Source organism: Cervus elaphus, chromosome 12, assembly GCF_910594005.1.
Source record: "Cervus elaphus chromosome 12, mCerEla1.1, whole genome shotgun sequence".
NCBI lineage: Eukaryota > Metazoa > Chordata > Mammalia > Artiodactyla > Cervidae > Cervus > Cervus elaphus.
In genome coordinates, this window is record NC_057826.1 from 56,617,155 (window position 1) to 56,643,583 (window position 26,429).

Consider the following 26,429-nt stretch of genomic DNA (forward strand, 5'->3'; position numbering starts at 1 on the left):
GGGAGTTTGCCTGTTTCCTGTTCATTTGTTTGGACTTCTGGGTTTCTAGTTTGTTCCTTCATTTGTGTAGTATTTCTCTGCCTTTTCATTATTTTTTTTTAAACTTGTTGTGATTGAGGTCTCCTTTTCCAAGGCTTCAAGGTTGAATTCTTTCCTCCTTTTGGGTTCTGCCCTCCTAAGGTTGGTCCAGTGGTTTGTGTAAGCTTCCTATAGCGTGAGATTTGTGCTGAGTTTTTGTTTGTTTGTTATTCCTCTGATGGTCAAGGCTGAGTGGGGTGGTAATCCTGTCTGCTGATGATTGGTTTTGTGTTTTTGTTGTTGTTGTTTAGCAGAGGCGTCCTGCACAGGGTCGGAGAAGGCAATGGCAACCCACTCCCGTACTCTTGCCTAGAAAATCCCATGGACGGAGGAGCCTGGTAGGCTGCAGTCCATGGGGTCACTAAGAGTCAGACACGACTGAGCGACTTCACTTTCACTTTTCACTTTCATGCATTGGAGAAGGAAATGGCAACCCACTCCAGTGTTCTTGCCTGGAGAATCCCAGGGACGGCGGAGCCTGGTGGGCTGCTGTCTATGGGGTCGCACAGAGTCAGACACGACTGAAGTGACTTAGCAGCAGCAGCAGCCTGCATAGGGTGTTACTAGTGATTGGGTGATGCCGGATCTTGTATTCAAGTGGTTTCCTTTGTGTGAGTTCTCACTATTTGATACTCCCTAGGGTTAGTTCTCTGGTTGTCTAGGGTCTTGGGAATCAGTGCTCCCACTCCAAAGGCTCAGGGCTTGATCTCTGGTCAGGAATGAAGATTCCACAAGTGGTTTGCTATGGCATTAAGTGAGATTAAAACAAATATCCAAAAACAAGAAACCAAAGATGAAACCGAGACAAATGGCAGTTACAAAATCAGGCAAATGATAATTAAAATAATGGAATATACACATATATACCAATGAGTAAAGTCAAAATAGTTCAACAAAAATAAAGTACAGTAGATTGACCTGATGAACAAAGGAAATAAAAAATTATATTTACCAGTTAAAAACAAAACTAACTAAAGCACATACTGGAAAACAAAACTAAAGCAAGGTGTCAAGTGGGAAATAAAGCAATGAAAACAAAACTAACAAATATGTTGAGAGGAAAGGAAAGAAAGAAAGGAAAGAAAGGATATGCAAAGTTAAATAGAGGTAGATGAAGATTTATATACATTAAAGATTAACTGCAAGGGGAAAAAACAGTAGGAAGGCAAACAAAGGAATAAATGTAGAAAAAATAATAAGTTTAAAAAATTAAAATTATAAAAAAGAGAAGAGAAAAAATGGAAGAAGAAAGAAAAAAAAAAAAAAAAGGAAAACAGAACTGCAAAAGCCCAATGTAGAGGCAGACGTTTATAACAACAATAAAAAGTGTGACTGAATATACACATATATATATATACACCCATAAACAAAATCAAAACAGTCCAACAAAAATACAGTACAACAGATTGACCTGGTGAACAAAGGAAATAAAAAATTATATCTATCAGAACAAAACTAACTAAAGCACAAACTGGAAGACAAAACTAAAGCAAGGTGTCAATTGGGGAATGAAGTGATGAAAACAAAACTAACAAATATGTTGAGAGAAAAGAACAGAAAGAAAAAAAAGAATAGACATGCAAAGTTAAATAGAGATAGATGAAGAAGATTTACATACATGAAAGATTAACTGCAAGGGGAAATGAACAGTAGGAAAGGCAAACAAAGGAATAAATGTAGAACAATAATAATACATTTAAAAATTAAAATTTAAAAAAGAGAGAGAGGGAAAAAAAAGGAAAACTCATCAGAACTGCAAAAGCCCAACGTAAGGCAGAGGTTTATAACAACAATAAAAAATGTGACTGAGAAAAAAAAAAAGATCAAAAGCTTAATTAGATTTCATAGTGCCAATAAAATCAACAACTACAACGTTGAGGCGGGGAAGGAAAAGAAAAAGGAAAGAATCCAAAAGAATCTACAGAACAAATCAAAACATAAGAATAAAAAATGTTTTTCTTCAGTCACTGCTGTCAGAGTCCTTTCCCTCACTGGGAGTCACAGTCCACCTTGCCTCCCTAGGATGCCTCCAACACTGTGCTGACCCCTGGCCCTGCTGTGGGGCCGCTCAGATTCTAATCTGGCCCCACTCCTGTGTGTTCTTGCCTCCAATGTCCACAGCTATCAGAACTACTGCGTTTTCTTTTGTGGGAGCTCTCAATGACCTTTTATATATTTCATAGACACAGAGTCTGCCTAGTTGATCATGTGGATTTAATCTGCAGCTTATAGAGTTGGTGGAAAGGGTTTGGGTCTTCTTCCTTCTTCCACATTGCCCCTGAGTTTCAATTGTGGTTTTATTTCCACCTCCGCATCTGGGTCGTCCACTGGGGTTTGCTCCTGAGGCTGCCCTGGAGGACTGGGGTTTGCCCCTGTGAGGGCCAGGTGTGGAGGTGGTGCAGCTGCTTGGGTCGCAGGGGTTCTGGCAGCACCAGGTACTCAGGGGAGTTGGTGGCTAGGGCAGCAGGAAATACAGTGCTCTAGCAGGGTTTGGCAACCAGTATTGGCCAATATGCTCCAGTATTCTTGCCTGGAGAACCGCCCCTCCCTGACACAGAGGCCTGGCAGGCCACAGCCTACAGGGTCGCAAACAGACACTACTGAAGCAACCCTGCGTGCAGAGAAGCAAGACATTTTTTGCCTGTGGCAGCTCTGCCCCAGTGAAAGTTGAGCGTGAAGGTGGCACAGCTGCTTGGCTTGTAGGGACACTGGCGGCGCCATTTGTGCAGGGACATGGACTGCCTCCGCTGCAAAAGTTATGACCCTATCAGAGTCTTTTTTCGAGCCTCTTGTAGCTGGGGATCAGAAGGCCTCTTTTGTCAGTCTTTCTCCATAGCTCTGCCCTTTCAGGAACTTAGAGGGCTTCCTTGCCTGGGGTCCTTCTCTGTTTCTCAGCACGTCAGGCACATAGAGGGGCTCCCCTGGCTGGGGTTCTACTCTGTACATCGGCAAGTCAGGCATTTGGTGGGCCAGCCTCTCTATTGTTCAGCTGCTGATGCTGGCAGTGTGGGGAGCTAGAGGCTATGGTGATGGCTCCACCCCCTACACGTGACTCAGCACTATGGCCTTGCTTCCATGGCTTCCCAGCTTTCCTACCACAGGCATTTCCTACCACAATCTCCTCCCTCACATCCCTCCAATCCGTCTCTCCACAGTCAACAGCAGTTCTTGCCCTGGGATTGTTCCACAATCCCTAAACTCCATCTCCTAGCTGCTGCACCCTCCAGGGGACCTGCATCCCTGTCTGGGGTATGTATGGCTGCAGCAAGGACTGTCTGATTCTCATTCCATTTAGGCTGCCATAGATCAGCTGTTTCACTTTCAGCCTTAAATGTTTCTCCTCTGACTCAAGACAATTGCTCTGATGTGGGGATCAGACCCCTGCTTCAGTTCCCCCACCCACTGAGGGCAGGTCCAATCCTACTAACACTCTTGTTTTTCCCCCTAGTTCCTTCATCCTACCGAGTTTTGTGTGTTTCTATATATTCTTTACTGCTGGTCAGGTACTCCTGTCCACTCTCAGCTGGTGTTCTGCAGGTACTTCTGTGTCTGAAGGTGTATTCCTGATGTATCCATGGAGAGAGATGTACTGCACATCCACCTACTCCTCCGCCATCTTGTTCCCCTCCTGGAATTGTTTTCTTAATTTCATTGTTGTATCACTTGTTGCTAATGTATATAAATATAATTGATTTTGCATGTTGCTCTTGTATCCTATGATCTTGCTGAACTTGTTTATTCTAAGTTTTTTCAGTGAATTCCTTCAGATTTTCTATAGCTAAGACTCATGCCTTTTGTGAATAAAGACAGTTTTACTTCTTTAAGAAAATAGCCTGTTGTACTTGGTTCTACTTGGTCATTGAATAAGCTGTCAGTTTCTTTTCCTCCTTGGAGACGCTTCTCCTAGAACACTCCATTTACCTGTTTCTGTGTGGATTGGCTGCTCCCTGAGTCTGCTGCATGGCTGACAATCTTCGTCTTCCCTTGGCTTTGCTCCTGTACTGGTTTCATGTTTCCCAGATCTCTCATCTATCTTCCTCTTAATTGACTCACTTCCTCGTCCTGTGGGAGTATATCCTTCAGTCGCTTTCTAGGTATGAAGATATGGAATATAAATTTTAAAAGACTTCAATGTCTTTATTGTACTTTTACACTTAATTTATTCTACAATTCTAGGTTGAAAACATTTCCCTCAATTTTTAAAATTTATTTTTATTTGTCTGCACTGGGTCTTAGTTGCAAGACACAGGACCTTTAGTTGTGGCATGTGGGATCTAATTCCCCGACCAGGGATTGAACCCAGGCCCCCTGAATTGGGAGTGTAGAGTTTTAGCCACTGGACAAGCAGGGAAGTCCTCCCTCAATTTTTAAAGCATTGTTCATTGGCATCCAGTTTCCTGTGTTACTGTTGAAAACACTAATTTCATTATGTATCTGGATTCTTTACATATGATTATTTTCTTTTTCTCTCAGTCTTTTCCTCCCTTCTCTTGTTCTCTTCTTCCCCTGTCCCCCTCTTTCCCTCCCTCCCTCCTTCCCTCCCTTTCTTCCTCCTTCTTGCCCTCCTTTTTTTCCTAAAAAAAATCTATTATGTGTAGGGGCAGAGGGTATATGGGAAATCTCTGTACTTTTCCCTCATTTTTGCTGTTAACCTAAAACTCCCCCCACCCCAATAAAGTCAAACAGGGGTGAGGGAGGGAATGTATGGATACTTTTAGGATCTTTTCTTTACCCCTAGTATTTAAGATTTTATGGTATCTCCTGGATTGGTCTTTATTACTTATTTTATGGGCATTCCTTGCATTTTTTTTCCAGTTTGGAAATGCATATGCTTTGGTTCTGAAAATTTTTCTTTTTTCTTCACATATGTACCTAAGCTATCTATTCATATGTATGCAGGTATGTTAACATCTACGATTGGATGTTTTTATTCTGCTCTCTGAGAGATTTACTTTTATGTTCCAGCTCCCCCTCATGGGAACACTTATTTTGGCTATCATATTTCAAAGAGCTCTTACAATTCTATTTCCATAGTTTTTTTCCAATTTTCTGAGTGCAATATTTTCTCCCTCTCTGAGAATACTAACAATACATTGTTTTTTCCAGATTTAAAAAAAATCCCTGAAGTATCTGTTTGTTTTCTAAGAGTATGGACTTAAAAAAAGCTAAGTCCCCATTCCTACCTTGTCTTTAATCACTCTCCTCTTCAGTTACCCATAGTTTAGTTTGTTAGATGTTCTTCAAGGTCATTTTTCATGTGGTTAGTTAGTTTAAACATGTACATATAATTACATACCTTGCCTTTTTCATGCTACACTAATGTGTTGCATTGAGCCTTTGTTTTCATACTTAACATATGCTGAAGATCTTTTAATGTCTGTACATCTAAAGCATTTATTATTATAAACTATGCTAAAATAAGATTGTGCCAATATCTAATTGACATTCAGATCACATTATGTGTTTCTCTTTTTGAATCAAAACTGTTAAATCTCATTTTAAAATATGTTTTATTTCTATAGGATAAATATCTAGAAATAAGTGGCTGGGTTGTAAGTTAACTTTATTCAACATTGTCCTATAATGCTAAGGACATTTAGCATTATACTCCTTTAGTTTATACTAAACATTTAGTTTATACTTCTGTAAAAAATTTAGTTAAACATTTAGTTTATACTCCTGTAAAAAATTATGAAAGGATCTATTTCTTCAGTCTTACAATTATTGGATATTATCAATTGTTTTAATTTTTGCCAATTTGGTCAGCCAACTTGCCAATAGCCACAAAAAGACTAAAGGTATATTAATTAATGTTGGGTTACTTTGTTATTGGTAAAGTTGAACAACTTTTCATGTATTTATAATATTAGCTGTTTTTTAAAATTTCTCCTTCTATGAATTTCCCAATAATATTTCCCACATATTTCTACTGTTGCAATTTCTTATTGATTTATCCCTTTTTTTATACTATAAATGCCAATTATTTGTTTTAAAAAAGTTGCAGATATTTTCTCCTTTTGTCTCTCCTACCTGTAGGTGGTATATAGTAAAGTCTAAAAATATTTCTTGTATTCAAATTTATCAACTCTTTTCTGTGCCTTGTGATTATTGTGTTTACTTTAGGAATGCCTCTCCCACCCCAAGTGAATAAATAGATTTTTCTCCAATCTCCTCTACTTTTATAGTTTTTTTTTTTTTTAAATGCTAGAGAAGGAAATGGCAACCCACTCCAGTATTCTTGCCTGGAGAATTCCATGGATAGAGCAGCCTGGTGGCCTACAGTCCATGGGATTGCAGAGTCAGACACAACTGAGTGGCTAACACTTTCACTTTTAATGCTTACCTCTTGTTTTTGTGACTGATTCAAAAGATATAGCAAGTTTTTCTGACACTAACTACTGAGTATCATTCAGTATCCTATGAGCTGAATTGCCACCTATTTTATAAACTAAGTTCCTTTTTACAGATTGGCCCACTTCTGGCCTCTCCGTTCTAAATCAGGGATTGGCAAACCACAGTCTGTGGGCTAAATCCAGCCTGCTGTCTGTTTTGTAAATAAAGTTTTATTGGAACACAGCCATGCTCATTTTTTTACGTATTTTCTATGGCTGCTTTCACATTACAATGGAAGAGTTGAGTAATTGCAATACAGACCATATGGCCCACAAAACCTAAAATATTTATTTGGTCTTTTACAAAAAAAAAAAAAAGCCAATCCTTGCATCAGTATTATCAGTAACAGGACCTCTATCGTGTATTTTGCAGCTGGATCTTCTCACTGGGTCTGTATTCTGGAAAAATTTTTGGCTATTCCCTACAAATGTGTTTGGGTGAATTTTACATTTAATTGATTATTGATATAGTTGGCTTTAAGTCTACCAACTTTCTATTTGCTCTTTTTACTTGTCCTAGCAGTTCTTGGTCCCTTTTTTTCTTCTTTGTCTTCTTTTGGGTTTAGTAATTGTTATTATTCTATTTTATGCTTTTTGGTTTTTTTTAGTGGTTGTTTTAGAGTTTATATGATATGCCTTTAGGCTATCATAATCCACCTTTAAATAATGTTATATCACTTCAAGTACAGTATAGTATAAGAAACTTATAACAGTATGCTTTCATTTTTCTTCCCTGCCTGGTCTTTTTTACCATTATGGCCATACAATTTACTTTTAATATGTGTTTTAAACCCCACACTACATAATTTTTACTTTTGCTTTAAATCATCAGTTATGTCAACATTTTTCAATTATCAATTATTTTCAATTATCTTTTTAGATCTAAATGTGAACAATTGTGTTTTATATTTAACTACATATTTGCCATTTCTGGGGCTCTTCATTCTTTGTGCAGATAAAATTTTTCATCTGATATATTCTTTTTGCCCCAAAGACTTCTTTTAACATTTTTTGTGCGGATGTGCTGGTATTGAATTTTTTCATCATCTGTAAGCCTGAAAAAGTTTTAGTTTCATCTTTGGAAGAGACTTTTGCTGAGTATAGACTTCTAAGTTGACAGTACTTTTCTTTCAAAATTGAAAAAGGCTTGCTTTTTATGCTTTGTTAGGAGGGCCAGAACAACCTTTAGTCTTGGAAAATACCCTTCTGAGTACTTTATAAGATGCCCCACGTATCGCAAGGTTTTTTCACTCTAGCTGGTGGGAACACAAACTATTTCTGGTCCTATATAAGGAGATGGTTTTGTCCCTTTCCACAGTGCTTCCCTCACATGTACATGCTGATCAGTGTTCAGCTGAAAACTTGAGGGGCCCCTCTGCAAATCTCTCTCTAGAGCATACTCTCTCTCCTCCCCTTTCCTGCTCTGTCCAGCTCTCTCTTCTCTCGTACTCTGTCCAGAGTAATTCTAGTTACCTTAGCATTCCCAAATTCTCCACTCTGCCTTCTCAGAGACCACTCCACCCTCATTGTGGTTCGGAAATGCTCTCCAGGCAGTAAGCTGGGGCAGTGATAAGGTTTGTCTGTTTCTCCTTTGGGGGCTTTATTCTACTGCATTATCTACTGTTGAATGTTTAAAAAACATTTATATGACTTTGGTGGGTTTTTATCTGTTTAAGGTAAGAGGGTAAAACTGGTTCCAATTATTCCATTATGGTTAAAATGTTTCATTTGGGATTTGATTGGAATTGATGGGGAAAATCGACACAGATTATTGAGTTTTTCAAGAACATCATATATTACTTTATTCAGGCCTTCTTTTAATTTCTCCAGTGGATTTTATGGTCTTCCACATTTATACTGTTGTTGCATTTAAAGGTCCCAGTATAGACTCCCTGCCTTCTCTCTTACAGCACCTTGTTAATACCCTATGGCAAATAAGGGATAGAGTCTAAGACGACCAGGGGCTTCTGCTTTGCAAAGAAGCTCCTACACTGACCCACTTCGTCCCATGCCTGTAGATCAGAAGAGAACCTGTGACCTGATCTTAGAGTTGGCCTCAATCCAGCTGACTCTTATGATGGCAGGTTAGGGTTGAACAGCTTGAGAATGGAGCCTGGGGTGTGCCTTAGAAAACACTAGAATCATGCCTCATGCAACCCAAGGGAGAAACTGGCTTAGAGTTGCTCCATTTTGGCACGGTTTGCCTGAAGCTTGCTTCTACTTTTATGTATAGTTGGGCACGAATGTACTCTTGAGAAGAACCTAAGGACTGAACTTTTGGTCTACTGAACTTTTGCTACCATCTCTATCTAGTTGTGGGGTCACTCCATTTGCCTTGTTTATACACTGGCTCTCTCCTTTGATAGATGGTTCCTTATGCACAGAAAAGAAATCATCTCTAATAATATTTCTAGGATAAACAGGCATTTGTGGGCTAATTATGGAAGTTGGGGATGTTTATTCTAAATATCAAACAACAAATTTAGGAGCAAACTTGGAATGTAATGCCTTCCTAAGCTAGGAACTATCTCCTCCTATGAAATCTACCTCTTGCCATAATGACAGTAATAAATTGAAGGGACCTTAACTGACTACAGCTGACACCAAATGGGTAAACACCCAGCCTAAATAATGAGTTGGTTCATTATAGCTGTGCCATGTTGATAGACTTTTGATTAATCTCTTGAGCGTATGTAACTCCATCACCTACATTGGCTCATAGCATCTAAGCAGGATGTTTCAGAGCACAGGCTGCTCCATTAAGTCAAAATATATGATGTAAGAATCAAAGGGTTGGGTGGAATTTAGCTTACTATTTTCATTACACCTCTGTGTGGGGATCAACTTGGATAAAGCTTCAGAGAAATGGTGAGGCAAATAAAACAGTGACAGGGAGGAGATTTTAAAATATCTTCCTGGTATTCATATAACCTCCACCCTCATACTTAGTCAGTCATTCATATGTATATAACACCCAGGGCTCTAGGATGTGGGTGCATTCAGACTTTCTGAAATGGGTTCAGTACTTCACTTGAAAACGGGTTCACTCCTTGACAGCTACGTTGGCAAAAAGAAATCAATGTCGCTCTCACAAAATGCAACACACCATCTCAAGTGGGGATCACAGTTCAGGAGCAGATAACTGTGGTCCATATTGCTTGGGCTTATCTATAGACCACTGGGTTGCAACCCTGATGCACATTAGCATCACTTGCAGAACTTTTAGCAGCACCATGCCCACCCCATACCCAATAAATTAGCAGCTCTGGTCTGGGCCCCAGGCATTGTTCTCCAGGTCATTCTAATGTGCAATCAAGGCTGAGAACCACTGCTGGAGACTAGAGTAGTTGATTGAAGCCATTGTGTCAATTTTCAAAGTATTCATGCAGAGTAGATTTTAGTTCATCATATAAAGCAGTAATTAACTCTACAGTCCTCTCAAGATTATTGCCAAGTATGGCAAAATTGCCTGTTTCTCCAGTTTTTAGCTTTGGAGGTGACAACTCTGTGTGTGTGTGAGAGGGACACACAGAGAGAAAATTCTGCTATCCTGCTTCCTATGTAGCTTTTGAATCTTTTCTTTTTCCTGCCTGCTGCCACATTCTTAATTCAAATCCTCATCTTCTCCCTAGTCTTCACTGCTACCTGCACTGTTTCCATTATTTCTCTCAAACCCCAGACACGTCTCTCTTCTTATAACCCCCTCCAGTGGCTCTCTGCTGTGCAAACACTCAAGTGTCTTCATTTGGGCATTCAAAGCCTCTCACAAGTAGGCTGAGGGGTCATTACCCGAGTTAAAGGGCCCCTTCCAGGTCCCTGAATGAGCACTGCTGTCTCCAGCTTCTAAGGCCAGCTTGCACCTCACCCATTCTGCCAGAAGTCTCCATTCAAGACTCCTCTGAATAAATCTTCTCTGCTCTTCCCACCTCCCACTCCCATCTCCGAGGTCTTCACTGTCTGTGCCAAGCAATGTCTGATTAAGCCTTATATATGTTTGGCAGACAGTGGGTGCTCAAAAAAAAAAAAAAAGTTTGTGAACAAATAAATTCCATTTATCACATTATCAAAATTGTAATTTTGTTCTTCCTATTAGATTCTGAGCTTTCTCTTAAGTGGGTAACATGGTGTATGCAGTAAAAAAAAAAAAGCAAAGGTTTTGGAGACAAATTTAGGTTGAAAACTTTGCTCTGTCACTTACTACCTACAGGATCTTGGGCAAATTGAACCATTTCCTCAGCTGCACAATGTGGGTGACAACACCTTGAAGAGTTGTGAGGATTAGATATGTGTGTAATATCAGACACACAGACAGTGCCCATATATTTTCTCCCCTTGCCTCCAACTTACAACTTACCAGATATGCTGCAAAGTTCGTGAATGACACCCCACTGGAGAGTTTGTTTTTGTACTGTTTGCTTCAAAATGATCAAATGACTCAATTCTACAGAAATTAAATGTTTGTTAGAAGATCTGAGAACTCTCCTCTCTCCCACCCTAGTCATCAGGGGCGTATTATACCCATTACTGTATTTAATCTGCAACAGTCCTTTGAATTATTGCTGTTTTATAGCCAAGAAAGCTGGAGCAAAGACAAGACACTGGATTCTCCTTTAGGAGGTGAGCCAGGCTTTACAGAATCCTGTCTACTGACTCTAAGCTCTGGGCGCTATGCTTTATGCCATGCTACCCTCATATTCGATCTGTGAATGCATGTTTTTAAATGCAACCACTCATTTTTCTGAAACTAGAACATTCCAGTAATGATGGTTGAATGGGCAAAAGTTAATGTAGTTATTTAAAAAAAATGAAAATAAAGAAGTGGAGACCTTCACGCCCCACACTTTGGGACTGAACAGTGGCTGACTGCCACCCCCGTGAGCCCCTGGGAACTGTGTTTCCTTCATCTCTAACTTCAGAAGAATAACAGTACCTGCCTTACGGGAATACGAGGATTCAACAGTTAGCACGTGAGCTTCTGACACACGTGGAGCAGGCTCTGGCACACAGCAGGGCTTGGCTTCAGCTATTAGCATCAACACAAGGGCTACTTTGCTCAGAATTCTATCAGGTTGTCCTTAAACGTGCGCTATTATAGGAAAGAAGAACATAAAGAGAACGGTCACTCTTGCATAACGGAGAACTCTAATAATAATTTTTAAAAAGGCACTTCAAAGACAAATAAAAAGTAACTTTATTGACTGCTAATCTTACCATGAAATCCTTATAAGAATAATTACAAAATAATGCAGTTTTTTTAAACACACTTTTGGTATCATCTTAACATGATGATCCTTTCACAGAAAGGATTATTTACAATTTATGCAGATATAAAGTTCATTGTTGCAAATACAAATGCAGACGTGTAGAGGCAATATATACCAAACTGGTATACTGACTAGCAATGGATATTAACAAATGCAGAATAAATACCAGGTTTATACTTTTCCTTTATTTTTTAAAACAATTTCCAAATACAAAAATGTAGATATTCAAAATGGATTTTCATATACATATATATAATTCTGCTGCAATGGATCAAAAAGCAAAAATGTCCTTAGCATGTCTCATTTTTGAAAACCCACAAGACTATTCATAAATCCAATTAGAAAGAGGGTGTGCAAAACCACTAACGATGCTGGCAAAACCCTAAAGGCCTGATTCTGTTTGAAGTAGAGAGAAAATAAAAGTATAAAGCATTATGTACTTAATTAAATTTTTTTTTTTTTGATGTTTAAACAAGAAACACTAAGAGCTAAGGAAATGCACCACATTTATGATCTGGGCTTTTTAGGGTCAAACTTCATCAGAATTTGTCTCTTAAGCATCTATAAGAAATGGTAGATTATTTAATGACTTACAAGTAACAGTCATTAGATGATCCTTTCATACTTTCATCCTTTTATATACAAAGTTTGAGACACTTTAATACATTCTGATATCTGAAACTTTGGTTCTTTCAAACATTTGATAAAAGCAAAATAATTTCCTGACTATAGCACTCTGTAAAATTTTTTTCCTTTTAAAGTGTCAAGTTAAACCAAGTTGACCAGACTTGTGTGTACCCGCTGCCCTTTCATATCCACATGGGGGAAAAATGTGAGGGGCAACGCAGGTAGAGCTTGTTCTCATTCTCCACGTGTTTATAATACTGACCCCCATCCATGGGGAACACTGTAGGTTCTGCTGTACCCTAAGACTATTTCTTTGTTACCTGAAAACTTAATTTTGTATAAAAATATGACTGTTTCTTTAGAAAATAATATAGTTTTTTTAATAAAACTTGGTAGATAGAAAAAATGGTATATCAAAATATGGTAAACAAATGTTGTAAATATATGAAATCATTAAAAACATCTCATAGAAAGACATTGTGCTAAAGTACTTTCCTGAAGTGCAAGCAACACTGTTACCGTACATCTGTAGGTGAGTAAGTTCACGCTCCTGACTTGATTTTATTATATATCCTAACAGCAGTGGCAGGAACTGTCCTAAAAATGACCTTTTCTCAAACACTAACACTTTCTATATACGTCAAAGCTAATGAAAAAGACATCCTCGGGATTGGTGGTTTTCAATCCTGTTACATACTAGCTCCATCTGGAAACTTCAAAAGAAAAGGCAATTTTCACCTGGGTCTCACCACAAGACACTGATTTAATTCATCTGAGGTGGTACCCAGACATTGTTAGTTTTTTCAAAGCTCCCCAGATAATTCCATGATGCAACCAGGGTTGAGAACTATGGCAAAAGACCCATGAGAAAATAGTCATTCTTAACTGTGTATCTATCAGCTGATTGTCTGTAGGCATCATTCATTCAGTGACACCAAACATCCTCTGCACCAAACAAGAAAGACCATGTATGTAAGACAGATATGGGAGCTGTCTATCTTTCATAGATGAAAAGGTGGTAAGCTTCAGACACATATAAACACACAATCTTATGTATTTATATATGTATCACATATATGTATAGTTGGGGTATTTTGGTTAGGCAGAAACCAACATTACCATAATTTATTCTTGATTCAAAAAAACAAACCACCAAGTATAAACATATTCTAAAACATTTCTACAGTTTTAACAGAAACTGGTTTTGGAAACTCCACAAAATTAATTGTGGCATGAACACAACCAATCTGTTACTTGGACAAGGGACTCGGCTAAGTCCTAGAGCTTTCTGGAAGAGCAGGAGAAGGACGTGGCACTTCACCAGCGTGAAGCAGTCACAGGCCTCACCGCACCATCTTTTGGTTATTGCTTGATTCACATCTTGTTGACCTTGGGCTGCACTTCTGTGATGATGCATCTTTGGCGTGCTGGAACCACTTGATTCGACTGCTTCATTCCTGTTCACTTTGGGACAGCCCCAGCGGGGTGGCAATGGCTATGACTGGGCAACTGTCTCTCTCTTAAAAAGATGAGAGCCTCTTCTCTCTCTCCTCCCTCAAACCACCAGCATTTCATGAGGGAGTGGTAGGAAAAAAACATACAAGCAAACAAAGAAACACAACAACATCTTTCACATGATTAAAAAAAGTGATGTTACACGTAATTGAACTGGAAAACAAAACAATGAACACACACACCGCAGTCTGATATCCTGAAGGTTTGGTAACCAGTAAAGCACATTTCCTTTCAAAGGATCAGTGAACTTCCGGGCACTTGTCTTGCTATACATTCTCTGTAGTCCTTTTCCTCCTGTGTAATACTTAAAGTGCAACTGTCCCACGGCTTTTATTTCCATCACAACTATTATAAAGAAAAAGATATGTCTGGGGTGAAGAAAATATGGCACAAGTAATAGGTAAAGAAAGAACCCATGGCTTTCACAGCCTCTAGCAAGCAGCAGGCTGTCCAGACAGCTGCAGGCAGAGGTCCTTTAAACAACAAACTCTGGAACTTCATCGTGGGTGAGATCCAGAGAGAAGTATTTGCTGGTTCTTTTGACTGGAAAAGCATCTTGGATGTTGACACACTGCTGAGCCAAGCAGCTGCTGCAGTAGAGGCCTTCCTCATCCAGTTCATGGCCACACCCAAAGGTGTAACTCTGAGCAGTGTCCTGACACAGTCCTGCAATGCGCAAGAAGTCCTTCTGGTACAGTCTGATGTCATCGAGGCTCAAGCTATGTCGATCGGTGGAGGTCTTTGGTTTTCGACATATAGTCTACAAGACAAGGGAAGGTTGAAACGACTTTAAGAGTATAGACCAATGTGAAAGTTCAGCACTCTGTACTTTGCACAGAGAAAAGCTGCTAAATCAGAAAATGTTAAGGAATCCTTAGCTGTTAGAGGGTGGCTTCCAATCTGTGCTTTCTGGGCCCTGAAACCCTGTGAGGAAAAAATGCTACTACCACCAATAACAGCAGCTAACATTTCCTGAGCCATTATTATGAGTTACAGGAACTCAATGATCTTACCCACCCATTCCCTAGAAGAATAACCCAAGACTCAGAGAAGTCAATGCAACATGAATCCAACTGTCTCCAGCGTCTCAGAAACCAGGCAGTTCTCCTAAAATCAGATTGCAGAGGTAAAGGTACTGTTTCTTTGCTTTTCCATGAGGATATGGCAATTCAGCATAGCAATACTCTTGTGCTGAGGTCTGTTATTCTTTTAATACGAGATGGGAAAACCAATTATTACTCAAGAAACACAATTTAAAACACTATTTTTTTAAAAAGCTAGAATTCTTGGGTAGAAAAATAACATGAAGTGTTCTTGGTGTAGAAAAGGTTGGGAGGCAGCCCCAGGATGAAGAGGTTGCTCCTAAACACTGCAAGAGGCTGTCCTCTGCCAAATGGTGCACACAGCAGGTTACAGACTTTCCAAACTCATTATCCCAAGAGGTGGTACCGGCTGAAAATATAAGCAGGTTAAAAAATGGTTCCAGTAATTACATGAATAGAAGATCCTTAACGGGTTACCTATGGAAACGAGCCATTACAGCTCTAATAACCTATTTTTGCTGCTGAAACCACAAAGGCCAGCCTTGTTAAGGATAAGATATCACTTTTGCTACCAGCAAAAGAGAACAGAGTCTGAGCCCAACAACTATTTACTTGGAGCTGCCATATCTGAGAGCCCCCCAAAGGTGATGATCCTCGTACTGATGGTGTCTTCTGAGGATCCACAAAAACTTTCACACACAATTCATCAGGTCATCGCCACAAAGCATCAAGGCAGGCACCCATCTCCCCATCTTATGGGTGTAGAATCGGATCCTTAGCTGTGCCCCACCAATGTTCATGTACAGTAAGAGAAACATTGAGTGGCAGGGGTGGGGTGCAAACTGAGGCAGTTTGACCCTGGACCTTGTGCTCCTCATCATCATGAAGGAAACAAGAGATCCACAGAGCACCCAAGACAGACGGCATACAAGGAGAGAGAAAGAGAGTGCTCAGAAGTCAGAGGTGAGTATCAGTTGTAGATTCCATCCAAATCCTGCAACAGTGAGTTTCAGAGTATTTTAATTTGTCTGTATCTTCTGATAGCTTAATCGTCTAACCAGTGATTACAGGTTATCAAATACTCTAGCTTAGCACAGTTTGAAAATTCAAACTGAATGGAATAATTAACTGTGTGGGAACACTTCTGTCACAACATACCTGACAAGAAAATTACTCTCCCAGTTGTTGATACACACACACGCACAGAGTTAACCTGAAACCTAAAGACCAGAGGCTTCTCACCCATGGGAAGTATGAAACAAAGTACACAGTTCATCCAAATAAAAATCCCACTCCAAGAGAAATGCAACGAGCAAATAAACGGAAATAAATTCAGACTAAAACTAGAAAGTATGTATCTACTAGGAATTATTTCCTGAAGGCTTTAAATTTCTGCTCACTTACATAATTATAAATGTAAGCCCCTATTTAAAACTGTCTATAACTTCAGCTCCTGATTTAAGTTTTCCATCTCCTCCCTACCTGTGGAAGAGAATCGGTGCTCTGGCCACGCAGTTTGACTACCGTCTCTGAGGAGCTGGAGGTGGAAGAACCGATTTCTTTCACAATCAATCCTAAAGTAAAACACAGAGGAAAAACCAGTGAAGACCTCAAATTATTTACCCTTCTTGCCACACATCTGACATGAACTACTGTGTGCTAATGCTCAGTCACTTCCGTTGTGTCTGACTCTCTGTGACCCCACGGGCTGTAGCCCGCCAGGCTCCTCTGTCCATGGGGATTCTCCAAGCAAGAATACTGGAGTGGGTTGCTGTGCCCTTCTCCAGGGGATCTTCCCGGCCCAGGGATTGAATTGGGTCTTCTGTGTCTTCTGCAATGTAGGCAGATTCCTTACCACTGAGCAACCCTACTACCAAGAACTAAAGTGCAAATATTAGCCAGTGCTGATGAATCTCCCTGTGGCCCTTTGGTGGCAGACGACAGGCATGGATCACAACCACTCCTTGTGTTGCAGGGAGTGGTGAGATCCATGGAGGGTTAAAGCATAGCATGGAGGTTAAAAACTGCATTCTCTAAAACAAACTGCTGATTAAGCTGTTGAGGATGCAGTTAGAAACAAAAACAAAGGCTGAAGGTGAAAGTGGTTTCTTTACTATATCACTAAAGCTCCCCTACTCTCCATACAACACTGACTTTGAATATAACTCTCTGAACAGTGACGCAGCCTCTAGGCTTGGTTCTGCTTAAATGAGCAGCGGGTAAATGGATGGGAACTGGGTCCAGGCAAGTAAGGACCTGTGTGTCCTGGCCAGCGTCCTCTTACAAGTGGGGTTGAGGACAGCACCCATCCAACTGAAGAGCAAACACCCACAACGCGAGGTCCGGGGCCTGCACGTGGAACACACTCCGTTCCGGAGGTTCCTCTGGGAAGACAGGGCCACGGCACAGGCCTCCTGCATCAGGTTTTACTGGCCTGACACCAAAAATGGGAGGCTACAGTGAGAAGTCAGCTCTGGACCTCTGAGATCACCAGAGCCCCTTGTCACTGAGGGCTCAGGGGGCCTGATGGTATTTTAGAAACAGAAATCCAGGGCTAAAACTTCCCTAAGGGACTGTGGCGTAGGAATAAAGCATCCAGAAAAAAATGTTTAAGGAGGTAAAACTGTCAACAAGAACTGGTGATGTAAGTGAAGACCACTCATGTTTCTTGCCAACAGATGGAGCAAGTGATAGTCAAGTCCCAGAGCCTTAAGGCTAAATTGGCTTAAGTACCTTTCCACCCGATTAAAAAAAAGAACCTTGATTAAGTAAGATGATTTTTATTCAGCCACTGCTAGTAATCCATAGAAATGACTTTTTGTATTCTCTCTCTTTAAAAGGGTCTCATGATAATTCAGTGTCTGGCATGTATTAAGTGTTTGATGATTAGTTCAATTAAAAAATGATATACATACATTCCTCGGCTTATATGTAGACAGTTTATTCTCAGATGACACTCATGTTTTTGGGGTTGGTACCAACTGCCTGAGCAGAAGATCTTTCTCTAGAAAGGTCATAATCTTTTAAAAAGCATTAAATTAAAAAAATTTATTTTTACTTATTTATGGCTGTGCTGGGTCTTTGATATTTTGTGCAGGGTTTCTCTAATTGTATTGACAGGGGGCTATTGTCAAGTTGTGGTGTGTGGGCTTCTCATAGCAGTAGTTTCTCTTGTTGCCCAGAACAGGCTCTAGGGTGCACAGGCTTAGCTGCCCTGTGGCATATGGGCTCCTAGTTCCCAGACCAGAGATATAACTCATGTCAATCAGCGGGTTCTTAACCACTGCACCACCAGGAAGTCCCAGCATTAAACTTTTGAGTGAATCTTCACAGGAAGAAGATGTGGACCAGGGTACTGATTGGCACTTGATATGGTTCCTTTTGGATTTCCTCGTAAATGTGCCCGTGTGTGTGTGTTAGTCGCTCAGTCGTGGCTGACTCTTTGTGACCCCATGCACTATAGCCTGCTAGGTTCCTCTGTCCATGGAATTCTCCAGGCAAGAATAATGGAATAGGTAGCCATTTTCTTCTCCAGGGGATCTTCCCAACCCAGGGATTGAACACAGGTCTCCTGCATAAACAGGCGGATTCTTTACTGACTGAGCCGCGAGGGGAGCCCAAATGTGTCCTTAGTTGCCTGTAAATCATCTGCTCTAAAACCCAGAACCAGCACTAGAAAACTCAGCATCAAGCCTGATGATCAGAACATTGAACCAGCTCCTGCCAACTTCCATAAGAATGGAGGACAGAGCAGTACACTACATCACCACTCAATCCTAGCTCTGTGTTTTTAAAACAATGTTTAAAGGCTCAGATTGTAGAGATTTTGGCAAACAAGGATGATGCAAGGAAGAAAATAAAAACATCCATAACCCCATCATCCAGTGAAAAGGCTACTAATATTTTTATCATATATGTATAAACATTTTTATAATCTGAGATCATGCTATTTAAACAATTTATACTGTTTTTCTTACCTGTGTTTCTTATATTATTAAGTATCCTCTGAAAGAAAATCTCATTATTGAACGGCTTTATAATATTCCACTTTCATGAACAGAACATAACTTTACTCATTGTTAAAATTTAGTTTCTTTTTTCTTTTTGCTATTATATTTGACATTTCAATACACATTTTTATATATAAATCTTTTCAAAAGCCATCTTATTTGTTTAAATTTTAAAATTAAAATTACAAAATTAATTCTATAAAAATCAAACAGAAATAAAAAAACAGAAAGGAAAAGTCTGCTTGCCTCATCTCCCCTTCCCAGAGGCCCACTTTAGACAATTTTCTTTACACAAACACACACACACAGTGAGTGATGACATGCTCTCTATACAGCTATAATGTGGTATATATATATTAAAACATATTTGTAAGGAAAAAATTCAACATAATAAAGTAAATGGACAAAAAGGGGCAAAGTCTGGTACAAGAACTCTGAGCATGGCCACAGCAATCAGCCTCTCGGGTCTCTGTTGCTCAGGGTGATTCTCAGTGATCATGGGCAGGTCTGTTTCTGGCTAAGCTTCTGACGGCCATGGTTCTGCTAGGTTAGCAAGTGGAATTCTGCCATCAAAGGTTCCTCTTACTCTTTAGAGAACTGCCAGAATGACAAAGGCTGTGTCTGTTAACCTTTTCATCACTAATTCCCTGCCCCTGATGCATGGCAGAGGATCACAATCAGAAGTTGTGGGTCATGACAGGGCAATGCCAGGTCACTGCAGCCAAAGGAGGATCTCTCACTCAGGCAGTGCTTTCAGCGGCAAGACACGAGCACTGAAGTCATTTCGACAGTGCTGGCTCCAAAGGCATTTTCTTTAAAGAACAGAGACTAATTCATGACATGTGACAAAAGCAATTACAAGTCTGAGGTTTTTTAAAAAAAACCTACTTTTTTTTTAAGATGCCAACTTTCATTTGAGAGAAATATATATATTATTATATAACTCTATAAAAAGGGTTATAGTGAATACATTTAAAGATGCCATCAAATATAGAATTTAAGAGTTTTTTTTACGCCAACTTTTTTAACACTTTTTCAACACTTTTTCTCCAGATTCCTACACCCTATATGATATAGTGTGTGTGTGTGTGTGTGTGTGTGTGTGTGTGTGCACGCTCAGTTGTGTCCAACTCTTTTGTGACCCCCTTGGACTGAAGCCCGCCAGGCTCCTCTGTCCGTGAGATTTTCCAGGTAAGAATAATGGAGTGGGTTGCTATTTCCTCTTCCAGGGGATCTTCCTGACCCATGGATCGGACCCACATCTCTTACGTCTCCTGCACTGGCAGGCAGATTCTTTATCAACTGTGCTACCCGGGAAGTCCATACAATAGAGTACGGGGGGAAAACAAAGAAAACCTGAAGGCCTGACTACTGTTTTCAGCCACATAGCATCTGTCCTCTCTAATCCATAGGTTTTCTTGTCTATGGAAAGGAGGAGGCCAGTTTGAAGGGTCTCCAAGCCTCTTAACAGATACATCACATAACTCTCTGATTATCATTTAAAAAAGCAAAGAAAGAAAGATAAAACCCAATTACACAGCTTTGTCCAAAGCATGAGGAAGAGGATGCTAATTCCAATGCTGAGTGCTTCTCCAGCTTCCCTTTCCTTTTCCTCCGCAGAAGGCACTCGATCCCACCGCTATGACACTGACGTGGAGCCCCCAACCCACCCTTCTATTTTCCTGGGTGCCTGCTTCCCAGTCCAGGACCACCCCCTGGGGAAGGAGAGGTCCTTTCTGCGGGAGCTCACCGGAGTGTCCGTTCAGCTTCCGTGACAGGAGCATGTCCTCTGTGATGTAGATGCACATGTCTGGGCTGACTTCCAAGGACTCTTCATTCATTGGCTCCAGGTCTCTGGGGTCATCAACCAACATCTCTATTTCTGAAGAAGGGAAAGACATTTAGTGACAGAAAGGAAATGGTCACCATTCATAGCCACACCTTGAGGGAGGTTATGCAATTATTTACATGTAAAAATAAATTTGCTAATGAGACTCCACAATAGGAAATTCCAGTGACAATTCTGGACAAGATCCTGCTTCTCTTTTTCTCAGGACTGTTGTGTTATCTACATGTCTGCTAACGCCATGACCTGACTATCAACTATTCTTTCTCTTTAAGAAAAACTGTACTAGTATGCTGTGATGACAAAGGGCCAGATGAGGCTGATGGGTCATTTGGCTCATGCCAAAGCAGACTGTTGACAAAGACAGAATGAATAGTGCATGAAGCTCTCTGTCTCCCACATCTGCCATCTCCTGGAGCATTTAACAACGTGATTTGAGATGCATATGAATTCTATAGTAAGCACACATATGTTTTCCAGTTTTCCTCAATGAAGTAAGTATATCTTTTCCCCAAACCTGAATGCTACAGCAATTATTTGAAACAGAAAAACAATAAAAAAAGATGCACCCCAATGCTGATACAGGCTATAGATCTCATCTTATCTCCTTAACCCAGGGTGAAGCACCCAATGCTGTGTTGCCCTCTTCTCTATTACGACATCAAGCCTATGGAACCAATACTGGGGAAAGCACTGGGAGAGAAAAGCAGAGGGGCCCTGACGATGGGTCAGCACCGTTAGCTTGGAAAGCCTGGGGGGCAGGTTACCGTCGTCCTGCGAATCCTCCTCCAGCCGGTCCTTGCCGCCACTCTCCACCCCGGAGGTGTGGGAGCTGCCGTGGCTGGTCATGGAGCTGCAGGTTTTCAGCTTGCGGTGGATGGCACTGCCGGGGTAGGCGTCCTCGGGGCCCGCATCCCGGGCCTTGGTGTCGGCCTCGATGCCCGAGGTGTGGGAGCTGCTGTGGCTGGCGGTCGAGTGACGGGACAGGCGCTTGTGCTTCATGCTGCCGGCGCTGCTCCCACTGGCCCGCGACCGCTTCTCCAGCTGGTCCATGTCGAGGTCCAGGTTGTCGCTGATGTAAGACTCCCGGTACTGCTTCTTCTCTGTGTGGTGAGGGACACAGCTTGTCATTACAGTCAACCAAGGCAGGAGGAATGGTTGGTTAGCCCAGGGCAGTCATCAGGCCACGAACAAGTACAATTTCACATTCAGAAGTGAGTGACTGGAAAGCGCTGATAATTCTGATAGGAACTCTATGTAAGAAGTTCCTATGAATGAATAAATAAATGAATAAAATGAATAAAACCCAGTACATTAGATCTGAGGCAGGTATTTGACTACTCGAAGAGTTTTAAAGTTTTAAACACTGCAGAAGAATGCTACTCAATGTGGATGCTAAGACCACTTCTTGTCTGAAAACTGTTATTTGTCCACAGTGGAATAAGTTTAGGAATTGAGCATTTAGAAACTTTCAGATCAGAGTGATCTGATATTGCCAGGATATCCACTAATGAGACTTTGAACTTTGCAAAAGTATCAGTGCACGGTGGATTAGAAGTTTTTTTTTTTTTCCCCTTTATTTTAATTTATTAATAGGATACAGAGTGCAGGCACTTACAGTGGTCAAACCGAGCAAGTGAGAAGGTTTGCTCACGGAGAGGCCGCCCGGAGCCTGACCCGTCGGGGAGGCCTGGGTGGGAACCCAGAGGGCCCCCCGGATTAGAAGTTTTTAAAAATTTGGTCCTTCCCCACAGACAATTTCAGAAACTCTGCTATAGAAATGGTTTCATAAGTACACATATGCTAACTGCCTTATTTAATTTGTTCATCTGTTCAGTTTGGTCCATTGTTAGCTTAGCTCTGTTGAAGACAATTTAAAATAAAACTATTTTTCTGAGAATTTCTTTCAAAAAATTCCAGAACTGAGATTTTCACGGATTAAGATTGCTTTTCTCCATTTAGGCTGAACTAATGAGACTTCACGATCTATTAAGAAAACATAGTAATCACTCTGGTTTGATGATTTATACCCACATAGCCTCTGACTGATAAAACTGTTATTTAACAAGTTGGTGCAGATCATTATGCAGACAAAGACACAATACTGGAAAGTTGCTTTTATCAAATGCTAAACTAACCATTACATAAAGGCACAAATTTACAACTGGGCTACAGGTATACAACTGATACAAACATACTATTTTTGTGCTTGAGGTCAGAAATTTAAAACAAAGAAAAAGCCTTGTATTTTTAATACTGATGAGAAATAACACATCAGAACAATGTTAAAAAGAAGAGTGCACCTGGCGAATGTTGAATTGATACTATTTCAGAAACTGCTAACTAAACTAGACTATTTGGGTTCTCAAGGGTCTGCTAATGGATTTGTCTTGTTTCTTGGTTAAAAATACTTGTACTCTTGATGTCTGAATCCAGCCTGAAGTATAATCACCACAGGCTTCCCCAGAGAAGAAAGGAACATCAGCAGAAAGAGAAGATATGCACTCCAGGATGCAAAATGGCAATAATGCTTGGAGATGATGGTGTGTACATTTCTGGGCTCTAGCCTATTCATGTTACTTCTAAGGACTCAAGCTGAAGCAAAGAGGTGTGTGTAGCCATACTCACAGTGAGGCAGAATGGAACCAGACATCAGGGCCTAACCACACATCACTGCTACAAAAGTACATCCATCTACAGCCCAGCTTTTTAGGGCTAGGCTGGGTTCTAATGAGTCCTATTTTCTAAGGCAGCAGGAGGTGAGATGAAGAGCTAAAAGGGGTTTGCAAAATTCCCATATGCTTTCTAGTTGTAGTTTCAACACAATAGGCACATGGCCCTTGGAAGGGTAAAAAGTTAAAAAAAAAAAAAAGTCTTAAGCTCTAAGAAAACTGGTAACAGTGGCTCTAATAATTAAAAAAAACTTTTCTATATCTTTAAAAATAGCCCTTTTACTCCCAAATTTCTGACAGGTTAGGAGTCAACTAGTTATTCTATACTCACACACATAGTCACTAGAAAACAAGTACTTTGCCAACTTGTCTTCTATCTAATAAGAGCCTAGCGTGAATTACTTCCTGTCAACATGTCAGCACAGCCTTGGTGTTCCACGTGCTGGCTTCTACGCCCGTCATCGTGCTTTTGATCTCTTAGACCTTCTGCAAACATTTAAGAAGTTTCACACCAATCAGTTACAAAATGAGGGAAATGTTGAAATAATTTTGAAATTTATTCTAAGAAATACAAAATGCAACCACTCACCCCCTAGTAATCACTGGTGTCAACAATGCAAATCATCTGTTGTAAAAGCCCACAGAACCAAAATTTTTGTGTTATTTTGGACCATAATGCAAGTCAATGCACCCTCTTGACATAAAACCTAAGAATAAGCCCTAGCTATTGAGTAAAACTGAGTTGAAAAAAGATTTTAATGACAGAAAGCATTTTTTACCCATCTCTTTTAAAACAATAGGATTCTTGTGATCATCTTTACTATAAAATGCAAAAATAGTGTTTCAGACAAGGTGACACTAGATGAAATCTAATTAAGAAAAATAAAGATTCTTTTCATGCTGTGATTTTGGCTAATGTTAATAGCTTTTTTTGTTTGTTTGTTTAAAATGTTGCAGTCCTTAAGTGTGGGTGAAATAACTGAATTCAGGCCAAAGTTAATCCAAAGGAACTTAGTTTCAGGTTTTCTTCAGATCTGGAGGGATTTCTAAGCAGAAGAAAGTAAAGATGTGGAAGAAAAAAAAAAAGCCATATCTGCAAAATGTATCTATACATACCCACATCAAAGATCCAATCTGCACCATTGTCATTCTCACTGCCCCATTCACATAAGCCCTCACATGCACTTGGTACTACACTTGATAACAGACAAAGCCCTCCCCTCTTAAGAACTCAACATTCTTTGTAATTTTTCTTTAGAACCTATAGGGGAGGTTTATTAATTCTTTCAGGGTCCAAGGGGCTCACATTACAGTCACCTAAACAAGAATTTACTAAAATGTTGTGGTCAGAGAGCTGCTGGAATAAATGAATTTCCCAAAGTTGCGAGCTGGCCATTCAGGAGTGAAGTCAACTTGGCAAATGATGGGCTCTGCACCTAAGTCGCCTATTCCCACAAGCTTTCCTGGTGCTTCTGCCCATTTAAATTCCTAATCTTCATGTCAGCGTCAGACAGATACATGCATTTGTTATACTGATGAGTCATCATGGGGAAGAACTGGCAGTCTGGCAGCGGGGGAAGCCAATATACGAGACAGTGAGACTAACTCTTTCCAAAGACAAATGCAGTTTGGTGGCAGACAGTGGAAAATGATTCATGTTCTAATTGCTACTTAAATTACAATGGCATCTCCAAACTGGGCCTCATTTAAATTGAGAGGCAGCTTTTGAGAAACATCCATCAGGTTGTGTTTAAACCTCTATAAGGATTTTTGTTTGTTAAGAGAGGACAGCTACTTGTTTTGTTTCTATAGGAAAAGTGAGGTCTGAGAAGTCAAAATGTGCTTCTGACATGGACCTAAGTTAATATGAATCTGAATCCTACTTCATGCAAATACCTCAAATCCAATCCAATCAAATTACCAACAATTACTATAACATGAGTTTGCAAAAAAAATTGAAGACATTGAAAGACCAAATATGCAAAGTAGCATTTTTGGGTGTGAAACTAGAGTTGCTGTACCGTGTGACCACAGGGGATAAAGCGCTGACCACCAGGCTAACACTGTGAAGTTGAAGTCTGCTGCTAGAAGCCTCCACCCTGTCCTCCTCTCCTCACCAGACCGGCCCTTCTCATGGCTCAGAACTCTGAAGCCCCAAATGCACTGCTCTATTCTGCATCTCAGCAAACCGCCCCCGCTCCCCGACAGGACAGGCTGACAAGATCCTCAACTGTAAACTTTTCTCTCCGTTGTTGGTCTTTGTTGGTCTTGCTGAGCCAGACAAGGGCTTCCCAGTTGTCAACAAGAGGCTGGAGATACCCTGTGGCCCACCTTTACTGCCGCTCTAACATAAGGAATAATCACACTGGAAGGGATTTCAGAGAGCCTGTAGATAACAGCCCCTAGGTGGACCAGTGTATAAACAAGGCTCTGAGATGCAGATAAAGGCTGGTAAGCAGATAAACCTTAGCCTGTGCTTCCACGCAGTGGCTTTCCAGACTTTCAAGTTGAGTGCAGAGAAACTTTAAAGAGACTGTTAGCTAGGACAGTTAAATAGCAGGGATAATCTCAGATATGCTGATCAGGCTGTGGGTGGGCCTTCCAGGACTGCTGAGATGGAAAAGGCAATGCTGCTGGGAACCTGGAGAGGCTGGGGGTCCCCAGGTCCCACTCTTCAGGAGACTAAAGCCCCAGTTCTTAGCAGCTGTAGAGTAAGAGGCCATGGGTGGCGAAAGTACCACCTGCTTCCCGCCCAAGATCTTGTGATACCTTCGTTTTCCTCCAGCTTCCGGATGTGGCGCAGAACGGGCTGCAGGTTCATGTAGAGGCGATGGCTGTTGCTCAGGAGCTGCAGAAGATGTCTGGAGCGCATGGGGCACCCTGTGTAGTAGATGAGCTTCCTGGCAGAAGGCAAGCCATCTGGGAGAATCTCAAACTTCTTACCCTGTGGAGGGAAAGAACAAGTCGGGAGGACAAGTCTCT

At 40.7% G+C, this 26,429-nt stretch overlaps 1 protein-coding gene across 4 annotated transcripts in view; it reads right to left on the bottom strand.

The window, feature by feature from the left end:
• Nucleotides 1-11,643: 11,643 nt before the first annotated feature.
• FRMD6 (FERM domain containing 6) overlaps nt 11,644-26,429 on the bottom strand; it is a 78,191-nt gene continuing 63,405 nt past the window's right edge. For all 4 annotated transcript variants that reach the window (XM_043919007.1, XM_043919003.1, XM_043919004.1 and 1 more), the window contains 5 exons: nt 26,217-26,391; nt 21,543-21,878; nt 20,680-20,811; nt 16,402-16,493; nt 11,644-14,636 (listed from right to left, as the gene is read on the bottom strand). In XM_043919007.1, the coding sequence (XP_043774942.1) occupies nt 14,352-14,636; nt 16,402-16,493; nt 20,680-20,811; nt 21,543-21,878; nt 26,217-26,391 (1,020 nt within the window). In that variant the 3' untranslated portion in view covers nt 11,644-14,351. The remainder of the gene's footprint in view (nt 14,637-16,401; nt 16,494-20,679; nt 20,812-21,542; nt 21,879-26,216; nt 26,392-26,429) is intronic.